The 18,045-nt window shown below is 44.2% G+C and overlaps 1 protein-coding gene across 1 annotated transcript; it reads left to right on the top strand.

Moving 5' to 3' along the window:
• The first annotated feature begins 4,310 nt into the window (after positions 1–4,310).
• Positions 4,311–17,000, top strand: LOC113409440 (stress-associated endoplasmic reticulum protein 2). Its single transcript, XM_026663612.1, has 3 exons — positions 4,311–4,394; positions 8,823–8,895; positions 16,650–17,000. Exons 1-3 carry the CDS (start codon positions 4,311–4,313, stop codon positions 16,688–16,690), a joined length of 198 nt encoding a protein of 65 aa, XP_026519397.1. The 3' UTR covers positions 16,691–17,000.
• The last annotated feature ends 1,045 nt before the right edge of the window (positions 17,001–18,045 follow it).

Below are 18,045 nucleotides of genomic sequence, written 5' to 3'. Positions count from 1 at the left end.
AGAGCAATACAGAGATATTACTGGTGTTGATACTTGTGTAACGTCAGATGGGGAACTGAACATGGCATTTCCAAATTTGTAGGCCAGACATAATTAACTGCCTAGTCACACTACAGCCAGCTACCAGGGGAAGCTCTCAGAACTTCTATATCTCACACAGGCCGTAGGAGCTCAGGCTTTTTGCTGTTAACTCATTAGCTAATGGAAAACAAGGCAAAATTCAGGAAGGATGGCTCAGTGGTTAGGCTACTAGGCTGGGATTTGGGAGACCTGAATTCAATTCTCTGCTCTGCCATAGACTTCCTGGGGAACCTGGAGACGGGCGACGGGTATGGCAGGCCAGACAGCCAGGCGCAGTACTGCCCATGCTCCATCCAGAGGCCCCCTCTTGCTTCCCGCTCTTCCCCCTGGCCCCAGCCCAGGTTGCTCCTCTTCCTGCCCTCACTTAGCCTCTCCCCCAAAGCAAACGGGGGCTGGGGCTGGGGCTAAGGTGAGCCAGCCAGCGGCTGGGACTCAGGGCGGCTGGGGCCGGTGCTTGGGCCAGCCGGTTGGGGCTGGGGCTGCCTGGCACTGGGGCCACCCAGCACTCTGGGGCTGGGACCATCAGGCACTCATGGTGCTCTGGGGCTAGGCCGCCCAGGACTCGGGCCAGCTGGGGCGGGACTCCTCCAGCCGCGGTGGGGGCTCGGGGCTCCCGCAGGGGAGGGAAGGGGCCTCGGGCAGAAGGGGTGGGGCCAGGGGCTAGCCTTCCCAAAGAGGGGCTTCACACGCCACCCATGCTTGTAAGTCCCTTAGGCCCAGATCCACATAGGTCTCTAGGATTCTAACTTCCACTGATTTCAGCAGAAATTAGGGCCTAAATACCTTTGAATCTGCGCCTTAGTCTCTCTAGGCCTCAATTCCCCAGGGATGCACTTCTTTACCTCACATGAGTGTTGTGAAGATAAATACACTAAGGATTGTGAGGTACTCACATACTATGGTGATGGGAACTATATATGTACACCTCTACCCCGATATAACGCTGTCCTCGGGAGCCAAAAAATCTTACCGCGTTATAGGTGAAACCACGTTATATCGAACTTGCTTTGATCCGCCCCGTAGCACTGCTTTACCGCATTATATCCGAATTTGTGTTATATCGGGTTGCGTTATATTGGGGTAGAGGTGTACCTGGATAGACAGTGCTATATTGAATTTGTGACTGAAATCCTGGCCTTGCTCAAGTATTATCTTTGAAATCTTTACTTCAGTAGCTAAACATTTTCTTCCGAGAGACAACAATATTGGGGAAACATTATCAGTTAATATATTTGTCAGCTGAGGGTAGAATTCTTTTAGCAATGCACTTATTACTTTTTCTTAACTACATATATTATGGCAGGAGTCACCTGTTACATGTAGTCTTACAAATTATTTTTTTTAGTACACGAATAGCATTCTGTCTTTGAAGGAACACTGCATTGCACTTATTTTGATGATGTCACTTTTGCTGGGAAGCTGTTGAAAGCAGCAAGAGAGTTTTCTCTTTAAATGCTCTAGCTTGAGTCAATTCCGGCAGAGTTGCTTCCTGGGAACTGGGCATTGCTTTCTGGGCTGGGATCCCTGAAGGAGCTTGTGTGCTGTTTGCAACCTCTCTGTTCAAGGATTGGTATATATAGCGTAAATAAACAAGTTACACTAAGGCCTTGTCTACATTACAAACTTAAGTCGATCTAAATTTGGTCGACATACAGCCACCACAGTAAATACTGCAGTTTTTCATGTCCACACTACCTCTTTCTCACAGTGGCATGTTTCCTCACCAGGAGCGCTTGCACCAGCTTAAGTGGGTCAGTGTATGTAGGGCTCACAGCCAGAGCCCCAGTGCTGGGGGCTAACAGCTGGAGCCCCTTCGCTCCAACTGTCAGTCCCACAAAACTGGGTAACTGGGCAACAAAATGGCAGATTAAATTCAGTGTTGATAAATACAAAATAATGCACATTGGAAAATATAATCCCAACTATACATATAAAATCATGGGGTCTAAATTAGCTGTTACCACTCAAGAAAGAGAATCATTAGGAAAGGGGTAGATAATAAGACAGAAAATATCATGTTGCCTCTATATAAATCCACGTTACACCCACATCTTGAATACTGTGTGCAAATCTGGTTGCCCCATCTCAAAAAAGATATATTGGAATTGGAAAAAGTTCAGAAAAGGGCAACAAAAATGATTAGGGGTATGGAACAGCTTCCATATGAAGAGAGATTAATAAGACTGGGACTTTTCAGCATGGAAAAGAGACGACTAAGGGGAGATATGATAAGAGGTCTATAATATCATGACTGGTGTGGAGAAAGTAAATAAGGAAGTGTTATTTACTCCTCATAACACAAGAACTAGGGCGCACAAAATGAAATTAATAGGCAGCAGGTTTAAAACAAAGAAAAGGAAGTATTTCTTCACACAACGCACAGTCAACCTGGGGAACTCTTTGTCAGAGGATGTTGTGAAGGCCAAAAAAAAAGAACTGTTCTAAGAGCCTTGATAACAAAGAATCTTAATTTTTGCTTCCTTGAATGGAAAGTTTGTGTCAACCAGAAGCTACTGTACGGGTAGGAGCAGGGCACACATACCAATAAGGGCCTGATCCCTGTTTTTATAAAGCACAAGAAATATAGATTTGTACACAACTCTGAAATGTACTTAAGGGTTGGTTGGTTGGTTTTCTTCTGTGATCAGAGGATCTCTGTGTGACAATAGTTACTGATATAGCAACACTTATGATTGAGAGATGACCCCACCACACACACACACAGTTACACCTCTAGTGCAGTGGTTCTCAACCAGGGAAGGCCACGAGCAGGCTTCGGGGGGGGCCACCAAATAGGGCCAGCGTTAGATTCACTGGGGCCCAGAGTGGAAAGCCAAAGCCCCACGACAGGGGTCTGAAGCCTGGAGCCCCATCACCACGGGTTGAAGTCGAAGCCTGAACAATGTAGCTTCGGGGGGACTCCCTGTGGTGTGGAGCCCCAGGCAACTGCCCTGTTTACTACGCTCTAATGTCGGCCCTGGCTTTTATATGCAGAAAAAACAGCTGTTGTGGCACATGTGGGCCATGGAGTTTTATAGCATGTTGAGGGGGCCTCAGGAAGAAAAAGGTTGAGAACTCCTGCTCTAGTGGACAGCTGTTTGTATCTTTTCTGGTAGAGAAGAGACGGCATATCTCAGTTTTGGCTAGATAGATACTAGATACACCACAGCCCTGAGTAGCGGGCATGTGTAGGAGGAAATAGGGCAAAATAGGAGGAAAGGTGCTTGTGAGTACAAGACCCATTTTGCCCCATTCCCCTCTCCCCAAATTTTTGTCCCCTCTGGGCCCATCTCCATACTTTAGACTTTGCTGCTGTTCCCTTCCCCCATGGTGTCCCTAGCCTCTCTTTGCCAGAAGCTGGGAATGGGTGACGGGATGAATCACTTGATGATTACCTGTTCTGTTCATTCTTTCTGGGGCACCTGGCATTGGCCACTGTCGGAAGACAGGATATTGGGCTAGATGGACCTTTGGTCTGACCCAGTATGGCCATTCTTATGTTCATGTTTTCATCCTGGTCCCCACCCCCACACAATTTTTATCCCAATGTTGGCAGGGGGCAAATTCTGAGGGCAAGTGAGGGCAGAATTAGGGCACCACCTACAAGGTTGTTACTGACTTAGCTGAAGGGGAAGACAGATCTGACCCCAAGTGCGCTCCAGCACCCCCCACTATCGCAGCCGCAGGACACGCCCACGCTGGGCTACGCGTTAGAACGCTCGCTCCACCCCTCCCTCTCAAACCACCAATCAGCGCTTGGCAGCCCCCTCCCGCAGAACCTTGTGTGTTGCAGCGCTCCATGGATGGAACGCTGAGCCAGAACCTTGGGCGGATGCGCGACTCGAGCCCTGGCAGCTCCCTGCCCCGCATAGTGCAAGCGGGATGCGCGTTCGCAGCCAGGGGAAAGCGGAGGCTGCAGGCAGCCCTAGTAGTTGCTGCCTGCGTTTAGGCAGCAGGGGGACCGGAAGGGTAGGAGGAAGCAAGAGAGGGTTTCCTGAGATGAGAGATTACTTCCGTCCATCCATCCTGCCAGCCACCCTCTCCTCAGTCTGCAGCCGGCTGGGGGTACTGAGGAACCAGCACCGGGTCTCAGGGCAGTAGCAGCCACGCTTGCTCCAAGTCAGGGGAGTGTTCTTTAAGGGGGTGTTCTGCTGTCTCGTCACAAACCAGACCCAGAAGCCAGGTGGCCTCCGGAATTTCTGAGCTCCCTAAATCTCCACCCCAGAGCGATGGTGGCCAAACAGCGGATCCGGATGGCTAACGAAAAGCACAGCAAAAACATCACACAGAGAGGGAACGTAGCCAAAACCCTGGTAAGGTGACATGGGAGGAGGGGGCAGAGGGGATTGCGAGGAGGCAAGGCTTCTCTCTGCCCATTCCTCGGCTCAACACGTAGGGAGGTGTGGGAATCATGAGCTAAAGGGTTAACAGGCTACAGGAGCCCCGGGGTGGGAAACAGGATGATCCTTCTTGTGCTGCTGACGGGAGTAAACGCTCCAGCCTAACTAGGGGTGTAGAACAATCAGATGGTTAAATCAGGGGCTCCTGTCCCAAGCTGAGGCAGACTGGAGGAAATGTCACACCTCGATGACTGAGAGTGTCAGTGTCTCATGAAAAAAACACAGCAAAATCGTTCACCAGGCGAGGAAGAAACTGACACACACACACCTTCCATCTAAACACCCAGAAGGGGGAGAGTCTGTAACACAAAGAAAAATACACACATATACCAGCCACTTGAGAAGAGAGAATGCAGCACACACAACACATCCATCCCCAGCTAGGGTGACTAACATGCAACAATATCCAGCAGGGCTGGCTGCTGCAACATTACAGCTGTTGGAAGTGCACACGCATGGAGGTGTACTCCCAAAGGGGTCTAGCTCTCTAACAGGGACAGCACTAGTGGGAGTTATTGTGTTTTATTTCCTGTGGCATCTGTTTTTTAAGAGATTAAAACATAACAGTTTATTTGACTTTACTAATTGTAAAATGTGTTTTCGTAGATGAAAGGCTTTTAGGCCTCTGTATCTCTTTTTTCTTTGCTATTTTATATGAATGAGCTGTTTGGCTAGTTGGTCTTTATGGCTTTGTCTTGATGAGGAAAAGTAATTGAGTTTAGATCAGTTTACTACAGGTTAGCTAAGTGCAACCTAAACTTGACCACTTTTCCTAATCAATACAAAGCCTATGTCAATACAAAAGAGATAACTCAGATGTGATCCCATTTCATCTTTTAGGGCTCACTTCTGCCCTCAGGTACAGTGGGAATAAAATGGAGCCCTTACTGAGCTGGCAGCTCAGCTGGGACAACAGCCCTCACACCGGATGAGGCAATAGCCTTCCAGCTAACGAAATCTTGCGTATTACTTTAAATAAAGGTGGCACTTATGCTCCAGTTGTATACGCTGAGATAGAAAATCGAAGAGCTTAACTGTGCTCAGATGCATGCATTTGGTTATTAGCAGTGGACTGGGCTGAGCTACCGACATTTCAGCTGCTTAAATTCAGTGTTCAAAAGTGCTCTTAGAAAGCTGGTTAATGGGAGAGATTTTCATTTGAGCTCTAGCTCCCCTTTCCTCAAAGTTGTTTAGAGCTCTTGCTATTCTAATTCCACCCACAAACCCTTGAGTGTTTATTAATAGCTCACTATCCTTTCAGAGCTCTCCTCCACACCAAGAGTGAACTGTTTCAAAGAGAAGCCTGTTACTATAATGTCAGGGAACTGCTGGAAATTCATAGTTGGGATTTTTGCTTTGCCAAGAAGCTCTCGACACATAGGGCTTGTCTACACCTGTAAGTGTAAACTGTAAGGCTGCAACGGCGCCACGGTGGGGCTTAGTGAAGATGCTGCCTATGCGGACGGGAGAACTTCTCCCATTGGCGTAGGTACTCCACCTCCCCGAGAGGCAGTAGCTATGTCAATGGGAGTAGCCCTCCTGTCAACATAGTGCTCACTGTCTACACCAGGGGTTAGGTTGGTATAACTGTGTCGCTCAGAGGTGTAGATTTTCTACACCTTTGAGCATCGTAGTTATACTGAAATAAGTCTGATTTGGGCTTGGTCTACGCTAATCTCCTAAAACTCCCCCATCCCAGACTCCTGAGTGACTGAGCTAGCCTAGAAAACGGGATTTCTATTCAATTAGCTTTGGCCTCTAATCTAGCATTAACCTGGTTGAATCACCTTAAAGGTAACATGAAATGCTCTTTAAAAATACATTAAAACTGCTGATGTTTTCAAATCCTTAACACAACAGGTCGAGTTATTTTTAAAAAAATAAATGCATTTTAAATTAAAATGTTTTAAAGTTGATTTAAAAATGCTATGCTGTGGGGCAGTGCCCTGCCAATGGCCAAAAGTAAGGGACATGCCTTCGTTTTTTCTTTACCACAAGTCACGTGACTGCTTTTCTCTATTGTTCCTACCACTCACTGATGTGTGAAGCAGCTTCTCTGAATGAAGTGTCTGTGACTAACAACAGACCTTATCTCTGGTGAAACAAATTGTCTGTGACTTTCTTTTATTATTTCGATGCCTCTCCTGTTTCTGATAATACGGAGCACTTAGGGTTTGATCCTGCGCCCCATTCAAGTCAATGGAAAAAATCCCACTGATGAATGATGGAGAATTAAGCCCATATGTAGCACTTTTTGCCCAGAGATTTTGAAGTGCTTTAAAAAGCATTAGCAGCACTGTTTAAATAGATGGGGGAAATGGAGACACAGAGAGGTGGTATGACACACCCACGTTAAGAGGGCATGTCAGTAGAAGAACCAGGGATAGAACCCAAGTCTTCTGATGTGCAGTCTGGTGCCCTATACACTGGATAATGCTACCTTCCTCTTTTCTGTCATCCCTTTTTTTTCTCCTCTCACTCTTCTTTGTTTCTGACCTTTTTGCTATCCTTTCCCTTCCTTCTCTCTCTTTTTCCCCCTTCTCCCTCCCAGTCTGCTTACTTCTCTCCTCTCACCCCATCTTTTGCCATTCTCCTTCCATTGGCCACTCTTCTGCCTTCAGCCTCCACTCACTTGGCACTTCTTCCACACAGCGCTTCTAGAATTAGATAGTAGCAGCAGCTCTAGCTTTCTAGAAATCAAGCTGTTTTGGATCAGGACTGCAGACCCATTATTATTCATATTTGTAGCATAGTACCCCCTAGGGGCCTCAACCAAGACCAGGGTCCCTTTGAGCTAGGCACTGTAGAAACACATAGTAATAGACAGTCTTTGTGCCAAAATACTTACAGTCTAAACTGACAACGGTTGGGAGAAAGCAAGTATTATTGTCGCCATTTTGCAGATGGAGAACTAAGGCACAGTGAAATTAAGTGACTTACCCAAAGTCACCCAAGAGGTCAGTGTCAGAGCTTGGAATTGAACCAGATCTCCAGTGACCGCGAGCATCACACAACCATCCTTCCTGTATGCACAATTCCACAGCCTGAACCCAGATATGACTATCAATTCCTCCTTTACTTGCCTGCCCAGTCCTGATCTTAGTGCTGTGTGAATCCTCTACTTCCATTGATTATGTCCATAGTATCTCATGTCATCATATAACCATCTGCTCATGTCTTGGTTGGTAAGAAGCTTCTAAGTCCATCTATCCACCTCTTCCCTCTGTGTGGTCCTTGGAATCTTACAGTTAACATGTTTGTATTTATTCTTAGTTATAAAAGCCTCTATCTAGTGCTCTAGGCTCCAAACAATAATCATACATCAAAACAGAAGTCAGCAGTTCAAAATGGCCATAGAAGACCATCAACTTTCTTCCTTCCTTCCTTCCTCTCCCCTTCCAAGTGACCTGTTAGAACATTCAGTCAGGCGTCCTTAAAATAAACTGACTAGAGCTCCGACTGCTATCGGGGTAGCCGTGTTAGTCTGTATCCACAAAAACAACAAGGAGTCCGGTGGCACCTTAAAGACCAACAGATTTATTTGGGCATAAGCTTTCGTGGGTAAAAAACTCACTTCTTCAGATGCAGTTAAACAGTTCCGACTGTTTATCAAATGTATATTTAACTTAAGGATATTTTTGGCACATGCTGACCAAAATAAAATAAAAAAATGAGTGTCCTTTGATATTGTTTTTAACAATTTCCTCTCCCAGTGGATGGGAATTGGCTGTAAGATATATATTTTGTTCTAAAGTGACAACCCAGTCAGGGAACATAATTATTTTTCAAGCATCCCACATCTATTAGGTATCTCAGAAAATACCTAAGAACATGTTTTGTGTCTCAAAGAACTTAAAATATAGATACAACAAGGGAGACTACTAAACAGCCCAACTGTGGGAGGGGAGAGGACAGAAATAGATAAGCAAACATTGAGGAATAAAACTCACTTTACCTTTCCCTAGAGAAATTCAAGACAACTGATCTGCAGAGAATCTGTGAGAGGCATTATTCTGTTTAAAGGGGGGGAAACGGGAGATTTCAATAATGTTGAATTAAGCTGTCTGATCTACTGTAAATACAATTATCCTCTATTACTCTTCCGTTAGCATATTGTGCTTCAGCTTTTCCTTTCCTTCTTAGCATTCCTGTGAAGCAGTTATGACAATGGTGTAAACTGTTTTACCTTAGACCTTTTGAGTATGTTCACTGTTTGAGGTTTGAAGCTGAAACCATGCCAGTTCTTTATTTTGATTTTCTGCATCTATTTTTAAATGAGCTACCAAGACAATTGGTTAAACTGGTAACAAACTGAAATCTTCTTTTCCCCCCACATTTTAGAGGCCCCAAGAGGAGAAATATCCTGTAGGACCATGGCTACTGGCACTGTTTGTTTTTGTTGTCTGTGGATCAGGTATGAACACACCACTGAGAATAGATAAAGAAGGGGCGGGGGAGGGAGTTGAGCTGACAGTAGAAAAGCATTTAAGAGCCTGATCCAGCTCCCACTGAAGTCAGTGGCATGGTTCCCATTTACTTCAATGGGAGTGAGATCAGACCCTAAAAGTTTGTGGACAAAATTCTGACCCAGGACGCATGCACACAACTTCCACTGCAGCCAATGGGAACCTCTGCGTGTGTATTTATGAATAGAATTTGATGCTTAGCATACAGTGCGGCTCTGGATCTGTCCCAGAGAAACTTACATGAGCATTTAGGAAAAGTTTCTGGAGATTGCAAGTGGTTTAATATATTTTTCCTCTCAAATCTTAAGCAATGAATGATAATTATATAGTCTTGCTTAGAACAAATGCATCTTAAGAGGAAAGTTTTTTCCACTTTCAGTCTAAAACTGGAGTTTCGTTTCTATGTGGGACTGGATGGCTCAGGTTCCATGTCCTATTAATTTTTCTTTCACCTTTAGGCTGCAGGTTTGAACCTGGGCTGGGATGGTAATAGTGTTACCATGTGATGAATGCGAAATATATTCAATGGCCCAAACAAAATGAGTTCTTTACAGCAGTCCAGTTCCTAGCAGACAGGTGTCCAAATCACAAAATCTGCATTACAGTTTGGCTGCAGGTGGCACACTTATTGGCAAAGTCAGAGAAGAGGTCACTGAATGGGAGAGATTTAACTACCTTCCAGAGCCAAGTTAAGATTCAGTAGTGTGCGGGAGCATATGATTCCACTTCCTTTGTTTTGTACCCAGAGGAGTTTCTTTCCCCAGGTTGTCAATCTAAGATCTTTCACAAGAATTGACGTGTGTTTGATAGTAATTTTTTTAAGAGCCCCAATATGGAACTGGTCATAGGTAGACCCACCCTGGAGTAATGAGTAGTCCATTGGTATTGCATTGCTTTCAGAAATGCAATGCAGAGGCCTTTGTGTTGATGTCTGACTTAATGAATGCCATTTTTGAGAACTTTCTGTTCCTATTTTTTCACCTAGTCTTAAAGCAGGATTTCAACTCCCCCCAAAAACAAATGGTAGTTATGGTAAATCCACCACGGCCCATTGCAGCTAGATGTGTTCTTCTGATGCCTCATTCCTTATGCACTCAAATCTCTCCCTCCCACCAAAGTCAGTTGGGAGTTTTTGGTGAATGAGGGTTGTCCCTATAGTTATGTATTGCTAAAGCTAATAATCATGTAGAGCATAGCATTAGACTGCTGCAAACTCTTGGGCCTTCAGCTAGCCTGCAGCTCCCAACTCCATTACATGTCTTTGGTGTCCTGTGAACTTTCATGTTTATTTTTTCCCTCTCGTGGCCTCTAACTAAGAATAAAGACGACGGTGCTTTTTAGACACATCAGTTGTGATGTCAGTGTCTCAAGAAATAATAGTTCCTTCCCATGACAAGACATCAAGTGGTTTCAAACATGCTCTGGCAGAAAGAAAGAGCAGGGTCAAAGTGCAGCTCCGTAGTTAGTTATTATTTCTGTTGCGGGGGAGGGCTCCACTGTACTCGGCAGTGATGGCCAAACAGCACACATGCAGCCCCTACCCCAGACCTCACAACAACAAAAACTCTAAGAAAAGTGACAAAAAACGAGTGATTTTTTTAAAAATGTAATTGAAAATAAGTCAATAAAACAAAATCAAAATCTTAGTTTTATTTTCTAAAAATAAGTATGTTAAACAGCTGAACATGGGAGATGCAGAGAAGATAAATAAATATGCTGGTGCTAAATGACGGAGAGTACATCCAGTTGATTGCCAAGAACGAACATTTTGTGATCTGGAATTCAACCCTGCATTCTTTACTCATGCTAACCAATCAGTGACTGAAATGGGAGTTTTGCCTGAGTGAGAACCACTGAACTGGTTTCATTATCTGAAGAGACATCGTAATAATGTGGCTTAGATGTTTATCTTGGTCATTTTTAGAGCTTGATCAGACTTTAGTCTTCAGTAATGTATTGGCTATGGCTATGTTTGTTCTTTCAGTAGTGAATCCATTAGACAAATGCCTCCTTTTTCCACAAACATTTTCAGGGCTGTTCTTCTGGGCTATTACAATCGCACACAGCTTTTGCTGTAACCCTTTTAATTATTATTTGCTTTGTGGGCCCCATCCCCAGGGTGCCAGGCACAGTACAACCATGTAACAAACAACATGGTACCTGCCCCCATCGCACATCTCTTTGCACCATGCAAATCAAAGGCCAGATTGTGCCACTGGATGAAGTACCTGCACGGCTACCATTCCATTTGCAATGTGGACCTCAGTTTTGAGAGGGTGGCATTTTGGAAAAGGTTTTTCAGGGTTATTGCTGCATGAGGAAGGGAATTCCTAGCTTATGTAGCTAAGATTTACAGATATTAAAGCCAGAGAAGACCACTTGGATCGTGTAGTGTGATCCCTACATTTTGCAGGACTAGTCTCCACTTAATTCCTGCAAATGTCTTATCCACTATCCAGTCACCTCCATTGGTAGCCTCCACCCCAATGGCTGTTACTGTTGAGAACTTTTTCTTAATGTCTAACCTGAACTTTTTTCCTTCCTTAGCTTCAGACCATTGCTCCTTATCTACCATCTTCTGAGAATGGAATAATTCCCTTTCTTCATTTCTGTTATTACCTTGAAGGTATTTATAAAACTGTGATCATGTTTTCTCCCAGCCCTCCCCTAGTCTTCTCTTTTCCAGAACATGCCCAATTAGTTCCCTCTCTCTCCCCCCGTAGGTTATAAACCCGATCCTTGTGTCCTTTGTGTTGTGTTTGTATCTACTTCCTAAATGTTGAGGACTGGAAAGAAACACAATATTTCAGGTCTGCTACATGGTCTGGCCCTATTATCGCTCTAGTTTATACATGTGAGCCTATTTATGTATTTGAGACCAGCAATGGTTTCTGTTCCGTTTGCTTGTTTTGCAGTGATGTTGCACTTGAACCTAATATTTCGCTTGCTATATTACTATCACCCCTTGGTCTTTGCAGACATCCTGTTTCCCAGATAGCTGTCCTCCAGTTTATATCAGTGCTGCTTACTTCCTCTTCCTAGGTGAATGGCTTTCGTATTTGATTTCATCTCACTGCATGCAGCCCACTCTACAAAATGATTCTTATCCTTCTGTGTAACTGGCTCATCCTGCAAGGTTGAGATTGTCAACAGTTTGAGCACGGTTGAATTTACATCTTCCTTTAGATTACTAATTAATGTATTAAATAATCTGGGTCCTAGTATGTGCCTGTGACACCACATACAGAGAACTTGCCATTTACAATATCTTTGCTCCTCAGATCCTCAGTCAATTTCTAATCCACAATTTGGTATTTGTATCTTCTTGGTATTAGTCACTATAGTAGAATTAAAATATACTGGTATAAGAAAAATCTTATTAAGATGAAGGTCCCAGACACCCAAAAGCCAAGCTACTATTTTCAGCTCTGCCACTGATTCACTGTCTGAACTTGGGCAACTCACTTTACCTTACTGCGCCTATGTTCACTCATCTGTATAAAGGATATAATGCTCACCACTCCGAGGCGATGTGAGGTAACATTAATTAAGGATTGCAAAGTGCTTTGAGACCCTAGAATGAAAGTAACCATGTGAGCATGAAGTATTATTGTTGTGAAAGCTGTCTGGTTTCCAAGGCCAGCTGAGATTCTAATGGCGTGGTACAGGATCTGTACATCATTGGGGGATGTAAGTGAATTTACCTGAACTGGAGTTGTTTGGTAAATCCATCCATTTATTAACTAAATCAGTAAAGAGAGCAAAGAAAGGTAATTGTGTGGAGTGATCTATTTTAACAAACCCATGTTGGTGTAGAGATGTCTTTCTCCCAAATGTTTACATTGACTCTTATTTTGTATGTTCAGAGAGTTTGCCTAGAACAACTGTCAAGCTAATTGGCCAGTGCATATTCTTCTTGTTACTTCCTACTCCCTTTGCCCTTTTTACAGGCACCTCTCCTGACCTACAGCGTTTACTGAAGAGACTGAGAGCTTGCAAGATTTCCTTTGCAACTTCTTTTAGGATCATCAGGGGCATCGTGTCCACGGTTATAGATACTTTGCTCCATCCGGCACTCTAGCACCAACTCTTTGTTACTCTCTGCTCCTGGCATCTCCAGCAATTGTCTCTAATTTCCCTGAATCCTATAGGAGGTTGTCCCATTTTTATTATAACGAGTTGAAAACTGAGCACCCATAGTGATTTATTCCAATACAAGATAAATGAAGCTTTCCAGCTAGGTTAGAGAGCTGACTTGTTTTCACTGGTCCTTCTCCCCTCTCTCTTTGACCCCTCACTTTTCTGATTGTATTTCTAGATTCTTTATTCTTTGTGACTAATTTTCTTCCTCCCTAGAGCTAACACAATTTCATTTTGCTGGTTTGTTCCTTTTATGCTCCTCTGTGGCTAACTTGGACCTACTCAACTCGCCCTCCTTTTCATTTCCTATACACACTTCCTTCAATTTCACATCTTCCTGTGTCCAGCTCTTCAGCCTAGATGGGTTTTTATGTTTGTCTTTCCTCTACCCTGCTGCCTGTTCCGACTGCAACTCATTTTATTCTGCCAGCTTCCTTATTTCTGCAAGGTTTGCAGCATGAACATGTAGTGAAAGTTTCTGCCTTTTAGAGTTGGGGATTGAATCCAGCAAGGTGCTGAGGATCCTCAAATCCTTTTGAAGGCCCCTGACTAGTCGCACAATTACAAATGCCACCCTTGGTCTCCCAACACAAAGCAGTCGCACTGTCACAATGTCAGAGCACCCAGGACCTCAAGACCATTTTAACGCCCCTGCTTCATGCCTACTAAGCTATCCTTGTATTTTTAATACTTGAGATGCTGCTATGCAACCAATAGAACTTACTCCGCTTATTAATAATCCTTTGGATCTGCTAGTTACTAACAGGCCTCCTTTCTGGGCTCTAATGTCCATGTTGAATATTGTCTCCTTTTAGTGCCTTCCTTTCTGTCTCCCTCGTTTCTCTTACTCAGCCATACACTCACTGGCACTGTTATTCTCTCAGCTCTGCTCTCCCACCGTTAAGTTATTAACTTCTCAGAGTCTAGACTCCCCACTTCCTTTCTCTCTCTCTCTCTCTTTGAACTTCCTCAGCAACTCCACCGTCTTCCTGTTCCTTGCTGCACTTCGGAATCAGATGTTATTAAACAGATTCACTCACTGGTTTACAGGCAGAGCTAGATGCTCTGTGGAGTTTGGTTTTTACAGACCCTGTTGCAAAAACAGTAGCTTTCTACAATACAATGGGTCAGACAAACTGGGCCCGACAGGGTGACAGAAGCAGGTGATTTTCACTAGTTTTGCTGCTCCATAGCCTAATCGACTTGTGATTCAATTTAGTATAATATTGCAAGAGGCTGGACTGCAGGGCAAATCCCATTCGATTGAGGAATCCTGTTTATTTAAGCAAGAAAAATAAACCTCAGAGAAGTGAATTATAAAAGCACTTACAGAACAAAATACGAAACAAACAAAATCATGTATTAAAAACACCTACAAAATCAAAACCACAAACCCTACCCCAAGCAGAGTTTCCACCCAAAAGAACCGCCAGAGGCTCCATGAAATCCACTGTGGACTTCGCTATTGCTATTGATTTTCCACTGAAGGTGCTCAGATAACAGAGTGATAAGTGGCAGAAAAAGCTCTATGATAGACAGATAAGAGAGTTCGAGAGCCAGATCCTCAGCTGCTGGAATTTGGCATCACTTCCTTGACTTACATACACCAGCAGAACATCTGTCCCCTGAAGTTGGCCATTATTTTAAGTATTACCTTAAAAAAAAAAATGGGTTTGGCCTTGTGTCCAAAATGAAGGCCTGACTCTGCAAACCCTTGTAGAGGGAGTCCTTAACCATGGAGTACGTCTGTAAACCGGCTGGAAACGTGCTTCCCAGGGTGGGTCGACAGACACCTACTAGCACACTAAAAATAGCACTGTGGCTAAGGTGGCAGCTTGGGCTACTTGCCCAGCCCCTTGGGTACTTACATGAGTGGCTGGCCGGAGCCGCCTCCTGTGCTGCTGTGGCCACACTGCTATTTATAGCGTACTAGCTCAAGCCGAGCGAATGCGTGTCTGGCTAGCCCCACTGGGAAGCACCGTCCCAGCTACGATGTAGCCATGCCCTCATTGACTTCAGTGGAACTTCTCAAGCGTCTGCAGGATGAGGGCAGAGACTCGGCATCGATTACTGCAGCTCAGCAATCAAAGTGACGCTTCCCGATCTTATGCCTTTTACCTTCTTGGTTTAAAAGGAAACAAGTTTTTTCTCAATTTTTCGTAAGTTTTCCAAACACACACCTCAAAGCTCTAAAAGGGCAACAGACGAGGGAGCTCTATGAAAATACATTTCCAGGGCACGTGTCTTTTCACGGGACGTGCTCAGCATCTGCAGCTGCGTCAGCACAGCCTGACTCCTGCACTTGCGCTCACTGGTTCCAGCAGACGGACGCCGTTCCAGAGCTGGGGGATTAGGAGGCAGTGACGGTACAGATGAAGAGAACTTATGTCCTGTTTGTATAATTAAGAACTAAGGCTCGATCCTGCAGCCTTTCAACGTATTGAACGTCCCGTGAAATCAGTGGGAGTTTTGCTTGCATGAGGTCTGCAGAATCAAGTCCTTAGTAATTCGTGTATTAACTATACTAAAGGACAGGAAATACAGTTACTCAATGCTCGGGTCTTTTTCTCTGTGGAGGTATAGTACCAGTTTGTGCCATCAATTCTGATACCAATAGAGATTTCTGTTTCAACCGTGATGGCAGAATCGGCCTCATAAGAATGGCCATATTGGGTCAGACCAAAGGTCCATCTAGCCCAGTATCCTGTCTTCCGACAGCAGCCAATGCCAGGTACCTCATTTCCATTTAGCCAGTTCTAGTGAACTGTCCCATTTTGAAGACTATCTTCTGATTTGAGATTTGCATCCCTAACGGCTAGTAAACAGTAGTCAACACTGCTCTTGTTTGTGGGCTGCAAACATAGGCCCCAGTCCTGTGAGTCTTTGTGGGAGACACACATACGGGGGGCTCTGCATGGGTCCACTGGAACTGATCTGTTTGCAGGCTTGAGATGACAGTGCCCCATCCGGCAAAACTTTACTCCCAAAAATCATCCCATCAACTTTCATGCAGCTCCTCACATGAGTGCATTTTTGCAGGATTGAGCCCACGGTATGGAATAATACAGGAGTTTAGATGGCCCAACCCTACAAATAAGCTTTAGCAATAATTAAAGTAGGCCAGATTTGTGAGAGGTTGTATTCCTGTTACTGGTCTACCTACTTATAAGGAGCCGTTTTATAAACAGCCTGTAACAAGAAGTGATTGTTCCCAAGAAAGAGACCCACCAACTTGTTAAGTGTACGCAGCTGTGCCTGGCAGCGCCGCTGCACACACTCTAGTCGAAGGGGTCTAATCCCTCATCAGCGCCCGAGGATTTACGCATGGTACTTCCATTAGCATTCCTAGACGGTACCTGCATAATCCTTTTTGCATCAGTGGGGGGAGTAGGCCGCTATTCAAAAGAAGTCCACTGATCGAAGCACTTGCTAGATAACATCTAATCATGCATGTGAGAACAGGAGCCATTCAGCTGTTTACAGCAGCAGTATCAGAGTACAGGATTGAATTTCAGGAAAGTTAACCAGCATTTGAACAGCCTCTCTTTTTGCCTTGTTTCAGCTATCTTTCAGATCATTCAGAGTATAAGGATGGGCATGTGAGGAGCTGCGTAGATTTGACATTGCCTTTATCATCCAACATGGTGGACCAGATACAATTTTAGCCTGACATAAATGTGAAGAGCTCTTATCTGAGAGTACCTGTGTGTTTCCTCTTGAATGGGGCAGACCAAATTACCTGTTGACCTGTCATATCGGTTGCGTATGTGTTTTAACTGCCACAGCAGAAAAGGACATTTTGCTTTTCTATTGACTTAATGAGTTAACCACATTGGTTAGCTGTCAGTGCTGTTCAGTTGATTTATTTCTTCTTTTACCTGATGTATTTATGAGTGATCATGTGAGTGCCTGTTTATCTACTCTGTACATTATAATTGTTTTATGCTGGAAATTTGTTTTTATTACAAATAAATATTCATGTTCAACTTGACTACATTTGTTCCATTTTTTCCAAACGTATGGCAGTTATAAACAGCCTTCCCTCCTTCCCCCTCAAGAGACGCACTAGTGGCCAAATCTTGAGGTCCTTACTCAGGCAAATCTCTCACTAGATCTGATTTGCCCTCACACAGGTGTAACTCAAGAGTCGCTAGAGTTACATTCTTTGGAGTTGCAACTGTTTTACACTGGTGTGAGATGAGAAATCAGGCCTACTGGAAGGTCTGCCTGAGCAAGAGCTAATTAAAAACTCAGTTAGGACATTGGGAATAGTTATCATGTTATAGCCATTTAGGAATTATGTTTTCACAGCAGGATGGTTTCAGGATTTTCCTTTGATTACCAATCCTCTGAAAGCTGTTTTCAAAGAAAAGCCTTCCCTTCCCAAAGCAACAGGAGTGACTCAAGAGGAGATTTAGATGAAATGGTTGGCGTCCTGAGGTTCTTTCACATCCCTTTATTTCGGAAAGTCCTTTCTGAACCCCCAAACATGTTTAATAAAGTGATGATTGTTCTGTAGATGCTAAATGTCCACCTTAAAGAAACTTCTTCCTAGTGTTGCACACCAGGACAGGGAAAGATCATTTCCCAACACGGTGGGGGAGAGGGAGGATTTGCATACGCACAAGTGGCAGTTAGGTGACTAACCACAACTGACTTAAACTGTTAACTACCATTTGTGCCTTTGAAAATCCCCCCCAAAAAACACTAAGCTGGGATTTCAAAGAGGCCTAAAGTAGGTAGCGTCCAACTCCCTTAAACATCTTTGCAAATCTGAGCCCCTAATTATGGTCTCAAAATGTAGTTTTTAAGAGAGGATATAGGAGAGAAAAGCCAAGACCCTTCTCAACTTTGATCAAGGACCTGAACCATCACTGTGCTTCTCTTTTTATTACAGTTTCAAAAACTGTTGAAAACTGAAAGTAAATTATCTTTGCCTGGATGAGTGGGAATAATAT

Source organism: Terrapene carolina, unplaced genomic scaffold, assembly GCF_002925995.2.
Source record: "Terrapene carolina triunguis isolate 2854851 unplaced genomic scaffold, T_m_triunguis-2.0 Scaffold17, whole genome shotgun sequence".
Taxonomy (NCBI): Eukaryota; Metazoa; Chordata; order Testudines; family Emydidae; genus Terrapene; species Terrapene triunguis.
The sequence above is the reverse complement of the archived record's forward strand: the minus strand, read 5'-3'. Positions and strand labels throughout refer to the sequence as shown.

Bases quoted from the DNA above. Each gene is read 5' to 3' on its own strand.
- LOC113409440 (XM_026663612.1), top strand. From the start codon at position 4,311: ATGGTGGCCAAACAGCGGATCCGGATGGCTAACGAAAAGCACAGCAAA. The intron at 4,395-8,822 runs GTAAGGTGACAT...CCCACATTTTAG, and splicing joins GGAACGTAGCCAAAACCCTG to AGGCCCCAAGAGGAGAAATA. The intron at 8,896-16,649 runs GTATGAACACAC...GCCTTGTTTCAG, and splicing joins TTTTGTTGTCTGTGGATCAG to CTATCTTTCAGATCATTCAG.